The 18,741-nt window shown below is 38.0% G+C and overlaps 1 protein-coding gene across 2 annotated transcripts in view; it reads left to right on the top strand.

The window, feature by feature from the left end:
• The window catches only part of LOC139690233 (uncharacterized), a 239,547-nt gene that overhangs the window by 187,213 nt on the left and 33,593 nt on the right, over nt 1-18,741 (top strand). For both annotated transcript variants that reach the window (XM_071587555.1, XM_071587554.1), the window contains exon 3: nt 2,218-2,379. In XM_071587555.1, coding sequence (XP_071443656.1) covers nt 2,218-2,379 — 162 coding nt within the window. The remainder of the gene's footprint in view (nt 1-2,217; nt 2,380-18,741) is intronic.

Genomic DNA, 18,741 nt, shown 5'->3' with positions numbered 1-18,741 from the left:
ACCTACTCAACCTGCTCACTAATTTTTCGTGAATGTTTGGCTAAAAATAACCCCTTGATGATGCTCCACCTCCATATTCACCGGAAATTGCCCCACGTGACTTTTCCTGTTTCCAAAATTAAAGAGAACTTTAAACGGCCGTCGTTTTACAAGGATAGATGAGATTGAAAACGCATCAGTAAGAGATCTATAAGCTATACCAAAGATCGAGTTCCAGAAGTATTTTGAAGTTTGGAAATAGCGCTGGCATAGAAAGTGCTCAATATCTAATGTGCACTAATTCCAAGAGGATAGCAAGGATATAGACAAATAAATGAAAATCTTTCCAAATAACTCGAATTCCCATTATTTTATTAAACACACTCCTCGTGCATCTTAATTTGTTAAATTTTGAAATTACTTTATCAATTAATTTTACATTTAGACGCAAATAATCCCATAGTTAATTGTCAACCTTAACATGGGAAGAGAAATAATTTTAAATGTTCATAATCTTAATTTATTTTCTGAAGCACAGGAAAATTTTTATATTATTCCTATTCTTGAAGTAGAATTCAAATACAAAGTGAACCTGGTGGTTTACTTCAATGGTAGCCGAAATCCAATTTTTACATATTTTATTTTAATATATTTTATTTTAAATACATTAGAATTTACTTAAACACATTTTGCTCCACCACATTACAGAAAATCATAGAAGTCTCAGTTGAGGACGATAACCACACCTAGTTGACTTAAGGAATAAATACGAGATAAAATTTCATTCTTTTTGATAGGAGATCCTATCTTTACCCATTTCCGCTCCCATTGATTATTTTTTCATTGACTCTCTGATGCAAAAGATTTCAATTTCCGTCAAAAGGAAAGAGCCAAAACCTCTTCAATTTTACTTACCTTCATTCATTTGCATAAAAATATGAAATAAATGATATAATACCATTTAAATTTTTGTTTTACAGCATAGTTAAACAAATAGTTTTAGCTGAAATAATATTTTAGACTTCATTACAGGATTTAGATGACATAGACAATTACCTATGACGTCATTGTGTAGTAATATATTTCGATAACTAGATAGAATCAAAGTTTCAATGTGGACGCATTAACTTAAAAGGACCTTATTTTATGGATACTTATAATAGTCCTTTGGTTTTATTAAGGGTTGAATTTCACGGACAATATGAATCTTCAAACATTTTACCACAGAATAGATATTATAAAAACTGAACGGATTATTGCATAAAAGAATAACATCGGTATTTCTAGTCTACATTAAAAAATTAACGGTACACAAATATTGAAATAAAGGAGGCTTAAAGTGATTTTTATGCTTAAATATTATCAATATAAAAATATCGTCCATGGCTGCTTGGGCGTAAATTACTCATATTAAATTGTTGGCTTCATGAATACATATATAGTGTAGTAATGAAATATCTGGCTTTATTTCTTCATGCATCTAAACCTCTAGTAAACTATTGTTCAATTATCTGTTTTATGTCATTAAATGATACCCCAGAGTGCATGAATAGAAATTATAATTATTATTTTTGATGCATTTATTTTTCTAATTTAGAGTTAAGGACAAATTATCTGTTATGAATGGCTGTTAAATCATTAATTAAAAATATTCATCACCGTCAGTAAATCTTTCTTAACTTTTCTTAGTTGTTAAATTATCTTTAACTGTATTAAAAGGCATGTAAAAATTGAAGGATGCTTGTAAGATTTTTATAGCCGCAATCATGAGATGAAAATAAAACAATGGATGATTTTTTTCAATTAATGAGATATAATTTAAGTTTGTTTTAACTTTTTACTCCGAAGCGTGATTTATTTTAAACAATTAAGACAAAAACAAAGAAATGCAGAAAATTTGTATAAATTGCATTTTCATAGAGAAGACTGCGATCTCCGTAGGCTAACACAAACACAGCCATTGTACCATACGTACTGGCAAACTGGACCAATTAGTGACAATTTAACTGCTGACCGTAAAGCTAAATTGGAGATTAGGCTTTACCTTTGTTTATCCCTTAGTGTGATTGTTTTGAAGAGAGTCAAAAAACAACATTTAGGAGATGGAAATGTGATTTGAATGATGTCTACGACGATGACTTTGGATTCTTGAGTGCCATTGTAATTATAAAATTTTTTTTCTCTTCCATTGAAGCTCTTAATTTTACCTCTCGTTTCACCCTTATGTGGCGACGGCAGCGTTGCGGTTGGGCGATCAGTGCTTCTACGAAAGGACGTGTAGCTTCACGGACCAGCATGCGTCGTGCATCCAAGTCAACCACAACGCCCTTTGCCAGTGCAAGCCCGGTTACCACACGGTCTCCTTACAGAGGCCGACCAAAAGGGTCTTCTGCTCTGAAGGTGAGTGTCGAGCTACATTCAATGCTGGATTCCACTCATTCCTTTGTCTCTAATGGGAAAAATGTCACCTTGAATGCTTCTGGTAAAAGTAGCTGAGCGAAAACCTTGGCTGCCATGTCTTTCAATCTCAAATGCACGCTAAGAGATCAATTGATTGATTCATGAATAGTTTTCTTCAATTATTTTTTGTTATTGCTATTGGTAATCCATCGGTCAAGGGATGTTTTTGATGGACATAAGGTACCAAACAATTTTACTGTTTCTCCTAACAAAACACAATCCAATATCAAACACTACAATAAACCCCTCTTTAATTCTGAATACTTCCTTCCTCCTTTCATTCCATCCAACAGCCCCATTTTATTCCTGCCCTTTTTTCGCTTGCTTAACATTTTCTTCTCTATCGTAGCCTTCAACGTCCCATTGCCAATTAAAGCACTCTGCATCCGTCTTTCCTACCTCCGTTGAATTTCTGCCAACAATCCCCTCTCCTCCTCCACCATACCTAGCACTTCCTCGTTTGTATTCCTTTTAATCCACTTCAAATTTCTCATCCTTCTCCGGAACCATATTTTAAAGCCTCCAATATATGCCTGTCATCTAGCTTCGATTTTCATGTTTACATGGCGTACATAAATACCCTACATCCGCCTTCAACTTTTTTCGAATAGACTAACTATGGCCTGACAAAGTCTTCCGGCCAAATTTCTCTCTCATCAACGCTAAAAATGATTACGCAAAAACTCTTCCTCCCAAATTTTCCTATAGCTCTAGATAGTTCAATGGGAATGATGTTTACCCCCTCTCTTATTTGATTTCAGTTCCCTTAATGCCTGTTCTATCTCGCCATCGAGTAAACCTGGCTCCCGCGGTCATTTCTCGTCCCCTACCTCACCTCAATATTATTGCCAACTATCTCAATAGTTTCAGCCTCAACTTTGTGGAAGTTCATTTTAATAAATGAAAAAGAAACACTTTGTTCCAATCCACCACCTTATTTCAGGTACGACTAGTTTCGACGCTACGGCGTCATCCTCAGGTACAAAGTTTAATGTCACAATCATTGTATATATACCCTCTTCAAGAAAGGGTGGGGGAGTTGTGGGAAGAGGGGGCGGGGAGGGGAGTACGGGGGTAGGTACGAAGGAATGTGGGAGAGGGTAGGAAAAACCTAGGATTTCATCAGATGATGACCGCGGAAGCTTTGTCTCCCCCGCTGCCCGGACAGACACACGGCAGATTGGGCCGGATCCCATAATTGCCAGGACTCATTTTTTTTATATTGACCATCATTCAATTATACGGGTAAGCCATTGAGGCGGTTTTCCATAGACATCCTCCATAGAGTTTTTAACGTGACACAAACCTTTAGTGGCCGCCCTACTAGGGCCAGACGCCTTTACAGCCACCTCACTTAGGGACAGAAGCTGTGCGGATTACCTTTCGTCTGGTTCCTATCCTTCGACCTTCTGGTATGGGTACCTATACCAGGAGCAAATATCATTGCTCCCGCCTGCACATATTTAGTGGTCATCAGATTTAACACGTCCTTCCGCCACGTCAAAATCCATGGGGAGGGAATTTTCCATTAAGACAACATGAAATGTTTTACTGTACTTGCATTTCAATTATGGCTTACTGGCATTCTTTTTAGTCATTAACACCATGTTTATTCTGCTCGATTCATTTTTTCGCTTCCAAATTTTTCGTTCGATTGGCAAATCGTTGATTTCAAGTTAAGTTCGATTCACTTCAATGTGATACCATTTGAATTGATGTCCTTTTAACATGCACTTGAAACAAATTGGGATGGCTCGAATTGGGTAATCACGTGGCTCCACGCAATGCGCGGCCTTGTTATCCCTAGATTCGCCTTGATTGGATACGATTATAGTCAGATTTACTTAGATTAAATTCTGATCATACTTCCCATCGATTCTAGTTACCAATTGAAAGCAAATGATCCCGTCGATACCCCATCATCACTCACTGAGCTTAGAGGGGCCAAGGTACTTAGCTACTTATCCATTTTACCTAGCAAATACGTTTCAAATCGATTCCCTTTGAATCAATTTGGTGAATACTTTCGTGGTAGAATCGATGCACTCAATATGATTTGCGCAGACTCTTTTCCTCTGGACCTCCGAATTCACTTTCTTTTAATTGAAAGAAAGTCGGGTATCTTTCCCTTGAGATTCCATAATTTCAGCTAAATTGAATCTCAACTCTGGAAAACTCTGTGTACAAAGACACATCGTCTTCAACGTGAGTCAATCACGGTGAATGGAAACAAGTCCCGCTTCGATAGAAGGACCAATACCCGCTCTTTCCACTTCTCAGACTGTGGTGCGGCCGCCCTCCTTTTAGTGGCCACCTTAATTAAACGGGTATCCCTTTATTCTGCTCCCCGACATCATTGAGTGGCAGTGGCAAGCCTCCAGGCGCACTCCTCGCCTGAGTTTTATTGGTTTTTGCTCCTAAGGCCAATACCTGCACTCCGAGTGACAGCCTGAGACGCTTTTAAGGATTAGCAGGCGGGCATTACGTATGTTTTTTTCTCCCTGCCGCGTCACAGCCACCGAAACGGTCCCTATCTTTCCCCATGTTGTGGCGACGCATAACTTGTAATGTGAGCGGTTTCTGTCCGCGATTAAGTGCTTGGTTCGTGGCCAAGGGCGCTGGAGAATCCCCCTCTCACCCCTCCCTCACCCACCCCCAATCCGACCAAGCGATACATTTCCCCAGGGGCATTGGGGGATGGTCGGGATGCCCGCCGCCGCCACCCGCCGAGATTTCCCGTATTTCACCTTTTTCTCCTTACTCAGTCGCCGGAAGTCTCCGGAAGATGTCTCTGCTAAAGTATTTATCGCCTCCTCTCTCGTCCTCCCGCGACTGCTCTCCTCCCTTTGCATTTGCCTCACGCCTGCATGCAGTTAAGGGGAGGTCGTCGGGAAAAATGGCCACTACATTAACGGTAGCGGTCATTCAGCAACTAGTGCGCATTACCACTGTTCGCGAGCTCAGATAAATGATCCCGAGGGCACCGCTTGATCGTACGACCAAGGGACTGGGAAATGGGGAAGTAATTTATTCTCAACATAATTAAAATTAGCCGCTCAGTGGAGAAATAAATGATTAATCCCAATATCTCCATTTATGGACATTGGCAACTTCCTTATTTAATATATTCTCCTGATATTTGAGAAGCGTCTTTGGAATTTTTCACTTTCGTTGTTGATGTGCAACCGCTTCTCTTTTGTGGGCGTCCTTTGACCTAGATTGCTACAGTGCCCAGAATTCAGGACATTCTCCACTCTGCCTGGCAAAAGACTCTTCAGGTGAAGACGGAGGTTTTTTATTTTTAGTGAAAAATCAAACATACCGGTTGGTTGCTATCTAAAAAATATTTCATCAAATGTTAGCGATTTCGGGGGGTTAACTGTGTTGTACCAACACACTGGTTAGTTTTATTAAGATTTTGAAACTAATGAGGATACATATTGCAAATATATTGCGTTGCTGAGTGCAAGATTCTACCTTTTCAGAGAAACTATTTCATTATTTTATGTAGCCATTTTTAGTTTGACCTCTAGGAATGAGTGTAAGACTATGGGCCGATGTTAATTCAATAATTTCAATGCTCACGTCGATCGTTTTCTTAGAGAAAACATTATTTAGAAAATCAATAATAAATTGTATGGTCTTTTTCACTGACCTTCTCGGTCAAAGCTCGTTAGACGACAAAAATTGCAGTGAGAAGGGCATATAACTAGAATAGAAGACTAAAGACTGCCAAATAGGATGCTAGAAATCTGAAGGTAGGGAAATAGAGCTGTAGAAATACCACAACAATGCTCAGAAAAGGAATACTTGTAGACGCCAGTGATCTTTTAGGATTACAACTATGAAGGAGAGCGGAAACAGATTAAAATTAATAATAAAACAGAATAATAAGGAGAGGCAGAAACTAAGGGATTCAAGACTACTGCATAAAAAAATATCGATGGCTCTGACCATGCGTCCAAATTAATTACCGAATAAAATTTGAATTAAGATATTATATGGGAAATCGATTCATTGATTATGGTAAATTTTTCAACAGATTACGTGCTCTGAGACATTAATCAGTTGTGGTACGTAAATAAATTTAGTTCTCAATTATTTGTTAATTTAATCAATAAATAATTTTGAAACAAGTACTTACATTAATAAAATTTGTAATATGCCAAACATGACCTTCAAAAGATAAAGTCCTTAAATTAATTATAGTCATTTCAGCTGAGAATGACAAAGTTAAAGACCTTTGATTACATAATAATTAATTTTCTCTTCTGTTGGTCTCTGAAGTCGCTAATTTACCTAAAGATAAATAAAAGTAATTAATGGAATCGGTTTTGAAATGAATAAATATTGAATTATCTACGCTACCTATTTGAACTTAAAGGCTGATTCATTACTGAAAGTTATCAGAATGTTGGTCTTGTTATAATAATTTTTTAATACAATGGTATAGGTTTATTGCGGCCTTTAAATAACAATTCAATGGGTTGATGAAAACGTAAAGGTTTACTAAGAAATACGTGGTGCTATAAAATTAATTAACCAGGAGACAATATTATTCTGAAATATAGATTAAATAGGGTTAAAATCAGAATATGAGTCTACTTTTTAATTTTCCTTAGTGTTGTATCAAGTTTTCAATTAATTTGTGTTCTTTCAGGGTAATTTATACCTTAAAGTAGAGAGCTTAACCGCTGACCTATAGTAATTTACATTTCCTCCAGCTAATGTTGTTTATCGGGTAGGACTGTGTTATTAAGTTTAATTTTATTGATAAAAATAATTGAAGAATACCTTTTAGGAGAAAAGTTCCTATTTCTTGCAGTAGCCAGTAGACTGACTATACTGCTCAACAAATATATTTTCCATTTATTCCCTTGCGTCTAGATGCTGTCAATTTTAGCGTGATTTGGTTGTCTCACTTTTCAGGTTGAAGGAAACATAAATAGAGTATAAGAAACGAATGATCATTACAATTTTTCCTACAAATACTTTGGAATCTCGACTACTTTTAATGAAATGAATAGTTTCACTTACATCATCTAAGTGAAACGCAGAAGAAGCTAGTCACTTCATTAAATGTCTGGATTTGTTCGTTATAAATGTGCGACTTATTCGATTAATTGCACTTGATAATATTCTTCATGGGCGTGGTAGCATAGGTAGTAGAGCGTTTGGTCCTTACTAACCGGAGGTCCAGGTTTGATTCTCGGAGCCTTTTGATATCTCCAGCTTCTTTCTGGTAGTGCCGTTTTCGGGTACCAGATCTTCCTGGACAATCGTGGCGGGCACAGAGAAAATATCCCCTTACCCTGATGCGTGAATCGTACAAGACATGGAACAGATGATGAGGTGGGTCCTATCTCATTACTATCTACTCCGACATTGGGTCGCATAATCTCGTTTTTAGTGTCTTCCATTTGGAGTATATTTAATTCTTTCTTAGTATTAAAAGTATTTCCACTCAATACAACATGGTGAGGAGCTACTATGAATTGATTTACGAACACGAGGCATCGATTTGTGGCCTTCGAAACGCTTGTATAAATACTGCATAGGGATTTCAGTCATACTTAAGTACACTAACCTTGAAAGGAGGTGTATATCCGGATGTGAGACATACAGCCCCATAGTATGTTGCAGACATGTTGTTCATTTATTCTCAATCGTTCAAAACCTTTATTATTATCATAAAATAAATTATCATAGAATGTCTTAATATGTTACCTCTCCTTCATTTGTAATTCTTGACTCTTCGATTCTGATCTCCGCTTTTCAAAATTGTTGCAATTAAAAATTAAGGATTTTTATATAAGTCTGTTAAATTAAAGTCCTATTTAAATCTTTCTTTCTTATAAATATCATTTTGGGAATTATTGTAAAGGAATTTTAAACATTGATACATTCATTTGAGCAGTATGTGTAGTCTTAATAGGTATCTACCGAATTGTGTTTGACCTTTAAATCAACAAAGGTCTATATTTAATTATGTAATGCCATTTGGTGAACGCAAACAAAAAACGTACATTTTAGCGCCAAGTTAGTGAACATCTCAGCCTTGGGATATATTTGCTAATTACCACTACACTGCTTTACAAATAGTTTTTATTTGTTGAAAAGTTAATCTTGTTAAACTTAACCAATAATTTGAGGCTGACTTGCATCGGAGGGGCTATTTTAAGCGTTTTAGATAAATAAAATCTGGATATTTTAGACGTTTTTAATAAATGACTTCTGGGTATTCTACACTACAAATATTGCACAATCGCCATCTACTAGAGATATTTTTTTGCGAAATTGCAATGAATAGACAATACTGGAATTTTCAAGATTATATTGAAAAATAACCTTTCAGTTTCAATCCACAGTAAGCGATTTACTTCGCGAAGAGAGATGCTTCGACGATCATCTTAGATTTTATTCAACTCCACATCCTCCCAAAGGCAATGTCCATTTTTGTCACGACTAGGCTTCCAACGAAAACAAATGGCGGGGACGAGATGGAGTGGAGTGGTGAACAGGCATTCTAACGCGTGGCTACCCCTTTCAAATAATTTATTTTCCTTCGTCCCAACTTTCGTTTCGCATTCACTTCGCTTTGCTCGCTCTGGACGCCACTCTCCTTCTTTTGTTTTCGCGAAGGATAAGCTCTGACGTCAGAAAGGACCGCCGCCGCCGGAATCCTTTCCCGAAGAGCGTACGCACGTTGGCCGCTCGCCCTCTCACTCCGCCCCTCTATCGGTGCCCACTTACGTGCCAGCGCTCCGCGATCGAATTGAATTCTTCTCTCTCTTCCTCTCTCTTTCCCCCTTCTCTCTCTGTTACCTTTTGTCTATTTTTTCTCTCCCTCCGTAGAAGAAGCTGGACGAAAGGATTCGGAGGGGGAAGGGCTGTTGGAATAGAAGGATGAGGTAAGCTGTGAGGTAAGATAGGTTTGGGGAGAGGCGGAGGGAGTGAAAAGGGAGCAGCTGGCGAGTGAGGGGTCGGGGTGGTTGAGCGGGTGACTTTTCGAAGGGGTCGGGAGAAAGACGGGAGATGTCCCCCATCCTACGCCGGCGATTCCCTACTCCCCACGCGACGAGCAGAGGGCCGGACCGTCGAGAGGTTTTTGACGTAGGGGGGATAGAGTGGACGCGGGAGTGGGTAGAGAGGTGACCTACACGCAGATTTCGGTTCCCAGGCGGCAATTCCTCGAATAGCTCTCGACGCCCTTCGCTCCACCATCCTCCCCGCCCCGCTTCCTAGCCCTGGATCCTCACACCGCCGCCACTTTTCCGTTATTTTCCTCCTCGTTCCTTCTCTTCCTGCCCCCACTTGCTTTCCCTCAAGCTCTCTCCCCATCAGTGCTCGCCTCCCTTCCTTCCTGTTCTCGGGGCCTCCTCCGCCTTTTTCTCTCCCCGCGCTAATTGAATCGTTTGTTCAAATATATCCATGTTTGCTCGTAGTCCCTCGAGAATATTTACTCTTGGCAAACGTCTATGTGCGTTGCGTTTTTGGTGTGAGCTCCCTCATTCTTTAATGGTAAATCTATCCCTAGTAAATTAATCTCAAATTGTCCGTTTGTTTCCCCATTTATGATACTCGGTTAAACCTCCCGTGATTTTTCTTTTGCCTTGCAAAGTAATCTTGGACGCGCTTCCTTACTCGGTTTCTTTTGCAGAGAGCGTTCCCCAATTGTATTCCTCTTACAAGAGGACACCCTGTTTTGTTTTGATCGTTATTCATCTGGGCCCGATACCCTTGGTTTTAATTTCCGCATACTCAGTGGGAAGCGGTGGTATTTGTGTGGAGGAGCTCATTTTTCTCGAAAGGGCTTCTCTTTCAGAACCCCCATCATCTGCATGCAATCTTTCTTGGAGGGAATTAGATAACTTCCAGCGTGACCGTCTCCTTCAACCTTACTTCCCACTCTCTTTCGTTACTCTCTCTTCCTTTTCTCGATGTTCTTTTTTTCCCTCTCTGCTCTCAAAGGTCTTCAGCATACACATTAACATACAGCAACACAATACATTAGTTGCCTAGTTAATTAATAACTATAACACAAAATATACAACATACACACATAAAATACATAAAAATATTATGCATAAACATACCAATACATGCAAACATTGCTTGTAAAACAATATTCCTGGTTATATTTACAATTCAAATTATGATACTCCTGCGAAAGAAAAAGGAAGAATCTCGAAGTCTGTTTACTGCTGTATTTTCACTGGTTGGTTTGCTGGAAAATAGTGATTTACGAAGTGCACGCTTGAATGATGGAAGAGATAGTGCATTAGTTACAATCGATGATAGCTTATTCCAATTACGACATGCTGTGACTTCAAATAACTGGTTGTATGTAGTTGTTCTGTGATGAGGGATAACGAGTTTATGATTACCTCTGATCGTTAGTTTATGTATTATATCAAGGCTATTAAAGTAATTAGTAAAGTATTGAGGGGTTTTATTATTTAGTATTTGATAGAGTAAGGACAGTATGTGGAGTTTCCTGTGAGAATCCAAAAATAGCCAGTTAAGTTTGCTAAAATATTCTGCAATGTTATTAGTAATTTTAAAATTAAAAATGACGCGTACACATGAGTTATATGCCCTGTATAGGTTTACCGAAAGCTCGTTTGAAAGGTCGCGATACCCTGTCACCATAATGAAAGTGAGAAATAATGAGAGAACAAACTATCTGCTTTTTTGTGTGATGGACATAACGTAATGATATTTCCTAAGGGTTTGGAGGGTTTGATTGACAGTTCTGCAAGTTTTAAAACTTGTGAAGACTATGAGAAATTTCCATCTACAAGGAGGCCTAGTTTTGTAACAACATTCTTAAATGGAACGAGTCTGTCTAGAAGATACAAGTTGAGTGGTCTAAATAAAGCGATATATTTCTGCAGTTTAGGATATCCAATCAGTGTAGCTTGCGTTTTATGTGAATTAAGGCTAATGAAGTTTTGCGTGCTCTATCTTGTCATGTTATTGAGGTCAGCATTAATGTGTTGTATAGCGTGAGGAAGGTTAGTGGTTGTGGTACTTAGATATATCTGGAGGTCGTCTGCATGCAGGTGATACTTGGGGAGATTAAGTAATGTCATTAATGTGCAAGAGGGAGTCATTAATGCAGAGGGAGGATGAGAATTGACATTTTGAATGGAAATAAGGGGAGTAGAAAATAGTGCTATGTATATGCCATGTATATTTTGTGTTATGTTTGGTCAGGGCTAGGCATTAAAATGATTTTTAGTGCAAGGGTCCCGCAAAAATCTACCCTCAGCCGATAGACTACTCCCAATAATAAAATACTCCCTCGTTAAACTTTTCATATTTTACAATATGGCCACGCAATTCTTCAGTTTTCGTCGGTGAACATTTATACGGGCTATCATCCCATTTTGTGCACTTAAACATTCGATACGCCTTAAAAATGAACACGATAATTCCCCCAGGAGAAATATTAAGCAGAAAATCATTATACCTCTCTTTATCCCATTCTGCGATAAAATCGGGAATGACGAAAACAAAACCGCGAAACACGCCCGAAATCCCAATTTCACTTGTTTCTATCCTTTCGGGTTTCCTCCCACCTCCTCCTCCCCCAGCACCTGTTTTCCATCGCTCCCCTGGCTCCCACTATTCTCCCCCCCCTCGACGCTTATTGCCACCATTCGCCGCCGAGGTCGCCCACGCACGGTTCCCGCCCGAACGGTCGGCCTCATGCGCACACACCCATACAAACACACACAAGAACATCTCGCACCTTTCCCCACATTCTTTCCCCACACCTAGACAACAGCCTTGCTGGCGCGATCGATTGAAGCGGGAGGCAGCCAGATTGAATTTACGTACTCTCCTTCCGTTGTTCTAAGGGTTGCGTGTGTTCCGAGGCACTCGAATGACACCTCTCTCCTCAATTCCCCACCGATCCACTCGCCCCACTCATCCCGCACCCTCACACGCTCTTTTTTTTAGTTTTTTACCCTTCTCCGTTACCAATCCCAGCCGCACATCACACACCTTCCTCACTCTACCTCCGGAGCTTGATTAAGTCAAGGTGTGAACGTTGGAATGACATCGAGAAGTTCCCTTCCCGAATGAATTGTGTCAGTCTCGCAGACTAATATTGTAAAAGGTTTCACACGGTACCAACGACTGCTTCAATTGTTCTCGTTATCTGACATTTGTCGGAACAACGTATTCTTTTTCAGCAAAATTATTTTAAAATACAGGTGGACTTAAAAGGGGAACATGTTAGGCTGGGGGTAGAGGTTTCGGATACTACCCTGTTTAAAATCTCGAATGAATGACTTGAGCAGTCATATCTAAGATACATTCGGATCATTTTTCTGAACTCTTTCCTGGGAAAATCGGAATGGGTGGAATAAAATTATAACCCTGAAATTAATGGACTTTTATATTTTATACACGTAATTAGACCTAAGCTCTACTCTCAAGTATCGAAATCAAAATGTTTGCTGATTATTCTCAAAATTTTAAATTTTGACAAATATATTACGTTTTGAATATTAATTTTTGATTTTTCCTTCATTATTCGTCAATATTAACGATTAATTCATTCAACGATTGATTAGCGCCTCCTTTGCTGCTCGTTTCTATGTAACCTACTTCTGCAACAATTTCTAGTCTAATTAATATACACTCCAGGGCATGTAGAGAGTGTCAGTAATTATGTTCTAGTGAAATAGCATTATCACATAACCTTTCTGAAAAATCTATGTTGGAATATTTTTTATGTTTTAAGTGTGAGGAATGTTTAGGGTCTAATGGAGATGCATAAGCTAACTTCCGGTTTTTAAGCCTGTGAATATGATTTCTTCATCCATCCCACAAATGACATGACAGTATAAATGTACACCAGGCGCTATTGCATAACCTATAGTTTTAAAAAACCTTAGCCTGATGGTTCACAGACATTGATGGTGAAAAGAGATATTTTAGCCATTTTTTGCACTGTTGCTCGCTTATGGGAGGAAATCCATTAACAGATAAACAAATTTGTTTTTTTTTTGCGCGAAGTAATTGGAACCTCCAATAAATACGGTCGGAAAAAGATTTTCATGCAATTGCTAAAACATTGTTTGTAAATTTCACTGTCACCATCATTTTTAATACAGCATTAACTAACTTTGATTGGGAAATTGCAGAAATTATTGAAATATATGACTTTAATTAATTCTGAAATACTCTTTTGAATGTAAAGAAATTCACGTTTTTATATTAGTGTCTAAAATAGTAAAGCCTATCGAAGCATTTAACGTAAGAGCAAATCGTTAATTACTTAAAACTCATTCAAAAATATTTTAAACGAGCGATAGTATTGCTTAAATACTTCCAAATTTTTATCGGCAAATTATGGTGTGTCTTTATCAATAAAGCTAATCAAACCATTTTACAATCATTGGTTTACAAATAAGAAGAGATAAATACTTTCATAAGCATAATCGTGAGACATTTGAGTAGATACTATTATTTCATTTTTAAAGGCTCTGGTTATTCGTTATTAAAGGCTGGAAGGAAACACCAAAACAATTTTACTGGATTAAAAGGACCTATGTTGTCTATTTTGCTGATGTATTGGGAGCATGGCACATGGATCAGGCAAGAGCTTTGGAGAATTTTAAAAATCTGATTGAAACACTACAGGTTAAGAAAAAACAAAAGGGATGATTGGAAATGGATATTATTGATTTATTTTGAGTGAAAATTACTCTTAAAGTCATCTCTGCACCAACGAAACATAGTGTGTTAATTCGCAGGCAGATTATTTTCATTGATCTATAAAAAAATAGTCTTCGTCTGTAAATGCACTAACGAGAGTATTGTAAAGAACGCTTGTTTATCATAAACAGACATTGTGTTTTTTCTTGAAGAGAGATTCTAACTTATACTTAAACCTCATACCGATTGCAAAGCGTTCAAAGGCATATAATTTTAATATTTCGTTCATAAATGATCTTCTTAAATTATTTATGCCCACTAATATTCTCTTATTTTTCCAAATTCCGTGTTCAGTCATATAAAATTGATTTTGTTTTAACATATTGTGGCATGAACGTCTCTCTATGCAATCGAGACGTCATCACCTTGTCTTCTGGTCTGACTCTAGAGAATTTTTCCTTTTAGATAAATGTTACTAAGTCACCTGCCGCATGGTGTTTGTTCCTTCGCCGTTTGCTTGAATTAAGTAACATTATTTCGCAAAAAAAAAATTTGCTCTCTGCATGTCTAATTTGGTGAGAATGAGAGTGTTTCTTGCTCTAAACAAGTATGTTGTACTGCACTATAGTAGCAGCTTCCTGGCTTTGAATCCTCCTCTCAACTTGCGGATCTTTCTCGTCATTATAGCGTTCGCTATCCTAGTTATGGTAGCTTAGGTGTTGATAGTGCTTCTGGCCTTGGTCTTCCTTTTCCAATCCAAGCCCAACGTAACGAGCAACTAGGCTTAATACTTATGTCAAGTTGGTATGCTTAAGTACCAATCCTCAGCTATTCGCCACCGTTGCTTTCAGAGCAACTGGTGCGAGGAAAACACGTTGAATGTCGCATGGCAGCAATTCTCACTCAGTGTGTGACTGAGAGCGAGTCTCTAGCTCACAGTTGTGAACAACAGAATCTGCCTTCTCTATTTCGATCTGTTGCAACCGGCTTCGGGTCTCACATTCTTCGTCTTTACTCTCATCGGACTTAATATAGTGTGAAGTAGTGATGCATGTAGGCTGATTTGAGCAGACCGCCAAAAGTTCGTTTTATGCTCAAGCTTGTCACTTACTCTTTAGAGGGGATTGAATAGATGATATTTACGTTTACATTTAAGTAGCGTCTCCGAGAAAGTGCCATAGACGCAAGTATTATTGAAATATTTGTACATTTTTCAAATTTTTCTAACGGTCCACTTTAACTCTGGGCTGATAATCATTACATTTTATTCACAACGATTAATTGCATTTTGAAAAGAGATAAGAATTCCTTTAGAAGATATTGGTTTGATTAATATGTCAGAATAACTAACAGAAACCGACAAAACTCAGGATTTGCTTAATTTCTTTAAAAATTAGCATTTTGTTGATGGGTGGGTTATTTATTAACCCTCTGTTTGGAGAACAGTCAACTCCTGTAATGTTACAGTTAAGATATTCATTTTGGAAACCATAGTGTAGGGAAAGAAGCAGCCCCTTCTCTGCAGAAACGGCAAATTCAGTTACATAAAGGCGTAAGTACCAAATCAGGCACCAAAACTACACAAACGGTAAAATGCTACATAAGTATTTAACCTTAAATATTCTGCGTAGTAATACACGCTACGTTGTAATCAGTACCATGCCCATGATATTCAATATAATTACAAAGCCAATCAAAACTCTTATTTACCTTAGAAAATTGTGATTTTGAATGAAAGCATTTTAATTGTATTTGCTCTAAGAAATCATACACTTTTGTTGATACATCACAGTACTGAACTAATCACAGTAAAACAGTTCCCTATGTTATTTTAATCGTTTATTTTCTCTTTCCTAGCCTAATAAATCACCGCCTTAGAGATTCGGTCACTTTCTTTATCTCATACTATTTATCAAGAGGTAAAGCATGTTCATTTCAACACCATGAGGCCTTTTTCTTGCCTCCAGTTCTCATATTTTCGACTCTCGTAACATTAAGAGTTCTCTAATAGGCTCCTCATCTCTGGTACTACGTGTTTTTCCGTTTGCACAACCACAACTTAGGCTCCTTGAACATAAACAGTGAACTGAGAAGTGGACACGTTCCCCTGCTGAAAAATGCAAAAGAGGTCGCCATCCTTCCTGGCTTTTTGCAGTGTAGTAGCCCTCTTTGAACACGAGCGTTGTCGTTATTGAGATTTACGTGAACGGGGACACTAATATAACTGCCTCGAACGAGAAAGAGTAAAGTCGTAAGTGGTATATGGATGGAGGATTAGCACCCCGTAGAGTTTAGAACTTCAATCTGTGTCACTATCGTGAAAATAAACACCTGAATGCAAAAATAATACACGGAAAAGTATAAGCGAAGATGACCTGAATATTTAACACCCTTGTTGCTGGCGAATGAAAGAGAAAACTGGGGGAATAATAGTGTCTAACGAATAAATTAATCCGAGTTAAAAAATTCATTAGAAGATAATGTAAATGAAATTCCTGAAACGTATAGTGATCGTTGAAAATCGGTCCAAAATAAACTAATGCTTGACATTCAAAGCTACTTTCTAGGAAATATTAATTTGTATTTATATTTTTGATTAATTATGAACGAAATCGCTTCAATTCTATCGCACCGATTATTAAGAAGGCAAATAATTTGAAGAAAATGTTTGACAGACTATTTGATCTCTCATCGAAAGTGTTGGTTTGAGCAACCTTAGATAAATATGAATTTTTGGATACTATCAATAGATTTATTAGCCATTTTAAGTAAACCTATAAAAAATGTGTCGATTCCATTAAGCAACAGAGGGATGGATGAAGATAATCTACAGTAATTATGGTTTTTTGGTAGCTATGTGCTACAAAATTTGCGAAAAAAGATAAAGTTAAAAATAACTTTGTATTTAAATATGAGTTGGGATCTTTCATTACTCAAATGAAATATAAAATTAGTTTTTTATCCCTCGACACCCGCAAGACGTGTACTCTTCCATTTATATTCAATAGCTATTTTATATTTTTCTTTTTATCATGTGTTTTTCCAATATTCCTGTTTTACCTAAACGATTATCTACCATTTATTTAAGTACATATAACTATAATAATGGTAAAATATTCAAGAGAATAAAGTGGACTTGACTGACTTAATTATTATCGATCAAAATGGCGCCAACGTTCACTGACCAGTGTTAGGTTTTAATTATTCAGTACATTAATGCGACTGAACAGTTTTATTATCCTACAAAAATTGAGCTCCAAAAACCTCTGTAAATCGATACATTACATCTCTAATGGATAGTGACGGAACATTAACATTAATTAATAAATCAGCCAAAATATTCAAGAACTCGTAACTTGGAACTAGCTCTATATTATCCGATGTCCTGTGTATAAGGTGATCAAATAAAAAACTCACAAAGTCTTAATTTCGCCCAAATAAAGCCCATTCTTATGTATTAAGTCTATTTGCTGGGGTTAAAGTCGTCGATGGTCATAGGACTCATAGCCTCACAGGCTACAATTTTCATGCCCAGGAAAAGCAAAGGGAACGACAGTTTAAATGGAGATGGACAGAGGTGAATCTAGAAAGAGTATACTTCTAAGGGTTGAGGCATTGCATCTTGCTACCTCTATAGATACGTCATAAACTTAACCCCTGTCTCTCTTCTCCTCCCTCCATGTGGTGATTGTCATTAATTACTCCACGGCTCTCTGCTGCAGTCCTTGCTCCTCCTAAAGGGGCTCCCTCTTTCCACCCATCTTCCCCCCCCCCCCCGTGCCATTTAGACCACCACTTCCTTTCCCTCCGTCAGACCTCTTGACAAGCTGCTTGCTTTAAAATCAATAAGCTTGTCCTGGAGGCCACCCCACTACGCACGTATCATATTGCACTTCTCGCGGCCCTTTCCTCGCCCACCTCCTCTTCAATTTCCTCTAACACTCCCGCTTCCCCTCTCCACCTCAGGCATTCAACAGAGAGCTATCTGCTGGCTGCCTCAGTGACTGTAGTCCGAGCTCATTCAGCTTCAGAGAGCACTGAGTTCGAAAGACTGACATCGGAATCTCGACGGCCTCCAATACATTCCTCTCGGGGAATTTTGGCCTGAGTTCGAATCGATTTGCAATTTTTTCGGTCTCCGAATGATTACATCCAGACCGTGTCAAACTCTCTGGAATTCAGCGCTATCCTCTCTCTAAATGTTGCTCGTTGCTTATTTTTCATGTAATCCTCGCCTATTATATAACTTTTCGTAGCACAATTCAAGTTTTCCGTGTGAGACTTCTCGACCTCTCTTGTGGATTCGTTTCCATTTATCAATGCCTAATTCAATCAAAACAAGCATACGTATGTATGCTTGTTTTGATTGAAATTTCTATATGTGCCTTTTTTATTAATCGCTGTCTACTATGCAAGCTTCAGTGTTTTTAAAAATAGCCTATAGCATGATCTTGAAGTATAGCGTTCTTAATGACTTTGATATTACTTGCAAAATGTTCAATTGTGAGAACATCTTTTTTTCAATCATGAAATTGGCCACTAAAATGAGTTGGGTACAAAGATTTTTTCATTTATTTTTCATTTTTGCTTCAAAAACTTGACGAAACATACAAAGGACATGGACTA

The sequence above is a fragment of the Hetaerina americana genome, unplaced genomic scaffold, assembly GCF_022747635.1.
Source record: "Hetaerina americana unplaced genomic scaffold, ioHetAmer1.1.p SCAF_3, whole genome shotgun sequence".
NCBI classification, from domain to species: Eukaryota; Metazoa; Arthropoda; class Insecta; order Odonata; family Calopterygidae; genus Hetaerina; species Hetaerina americana.
Note: the sequence above shows the minus strand (reverse complement) of the source record. Positions and strands in the feature narration are given on the sequence as shown.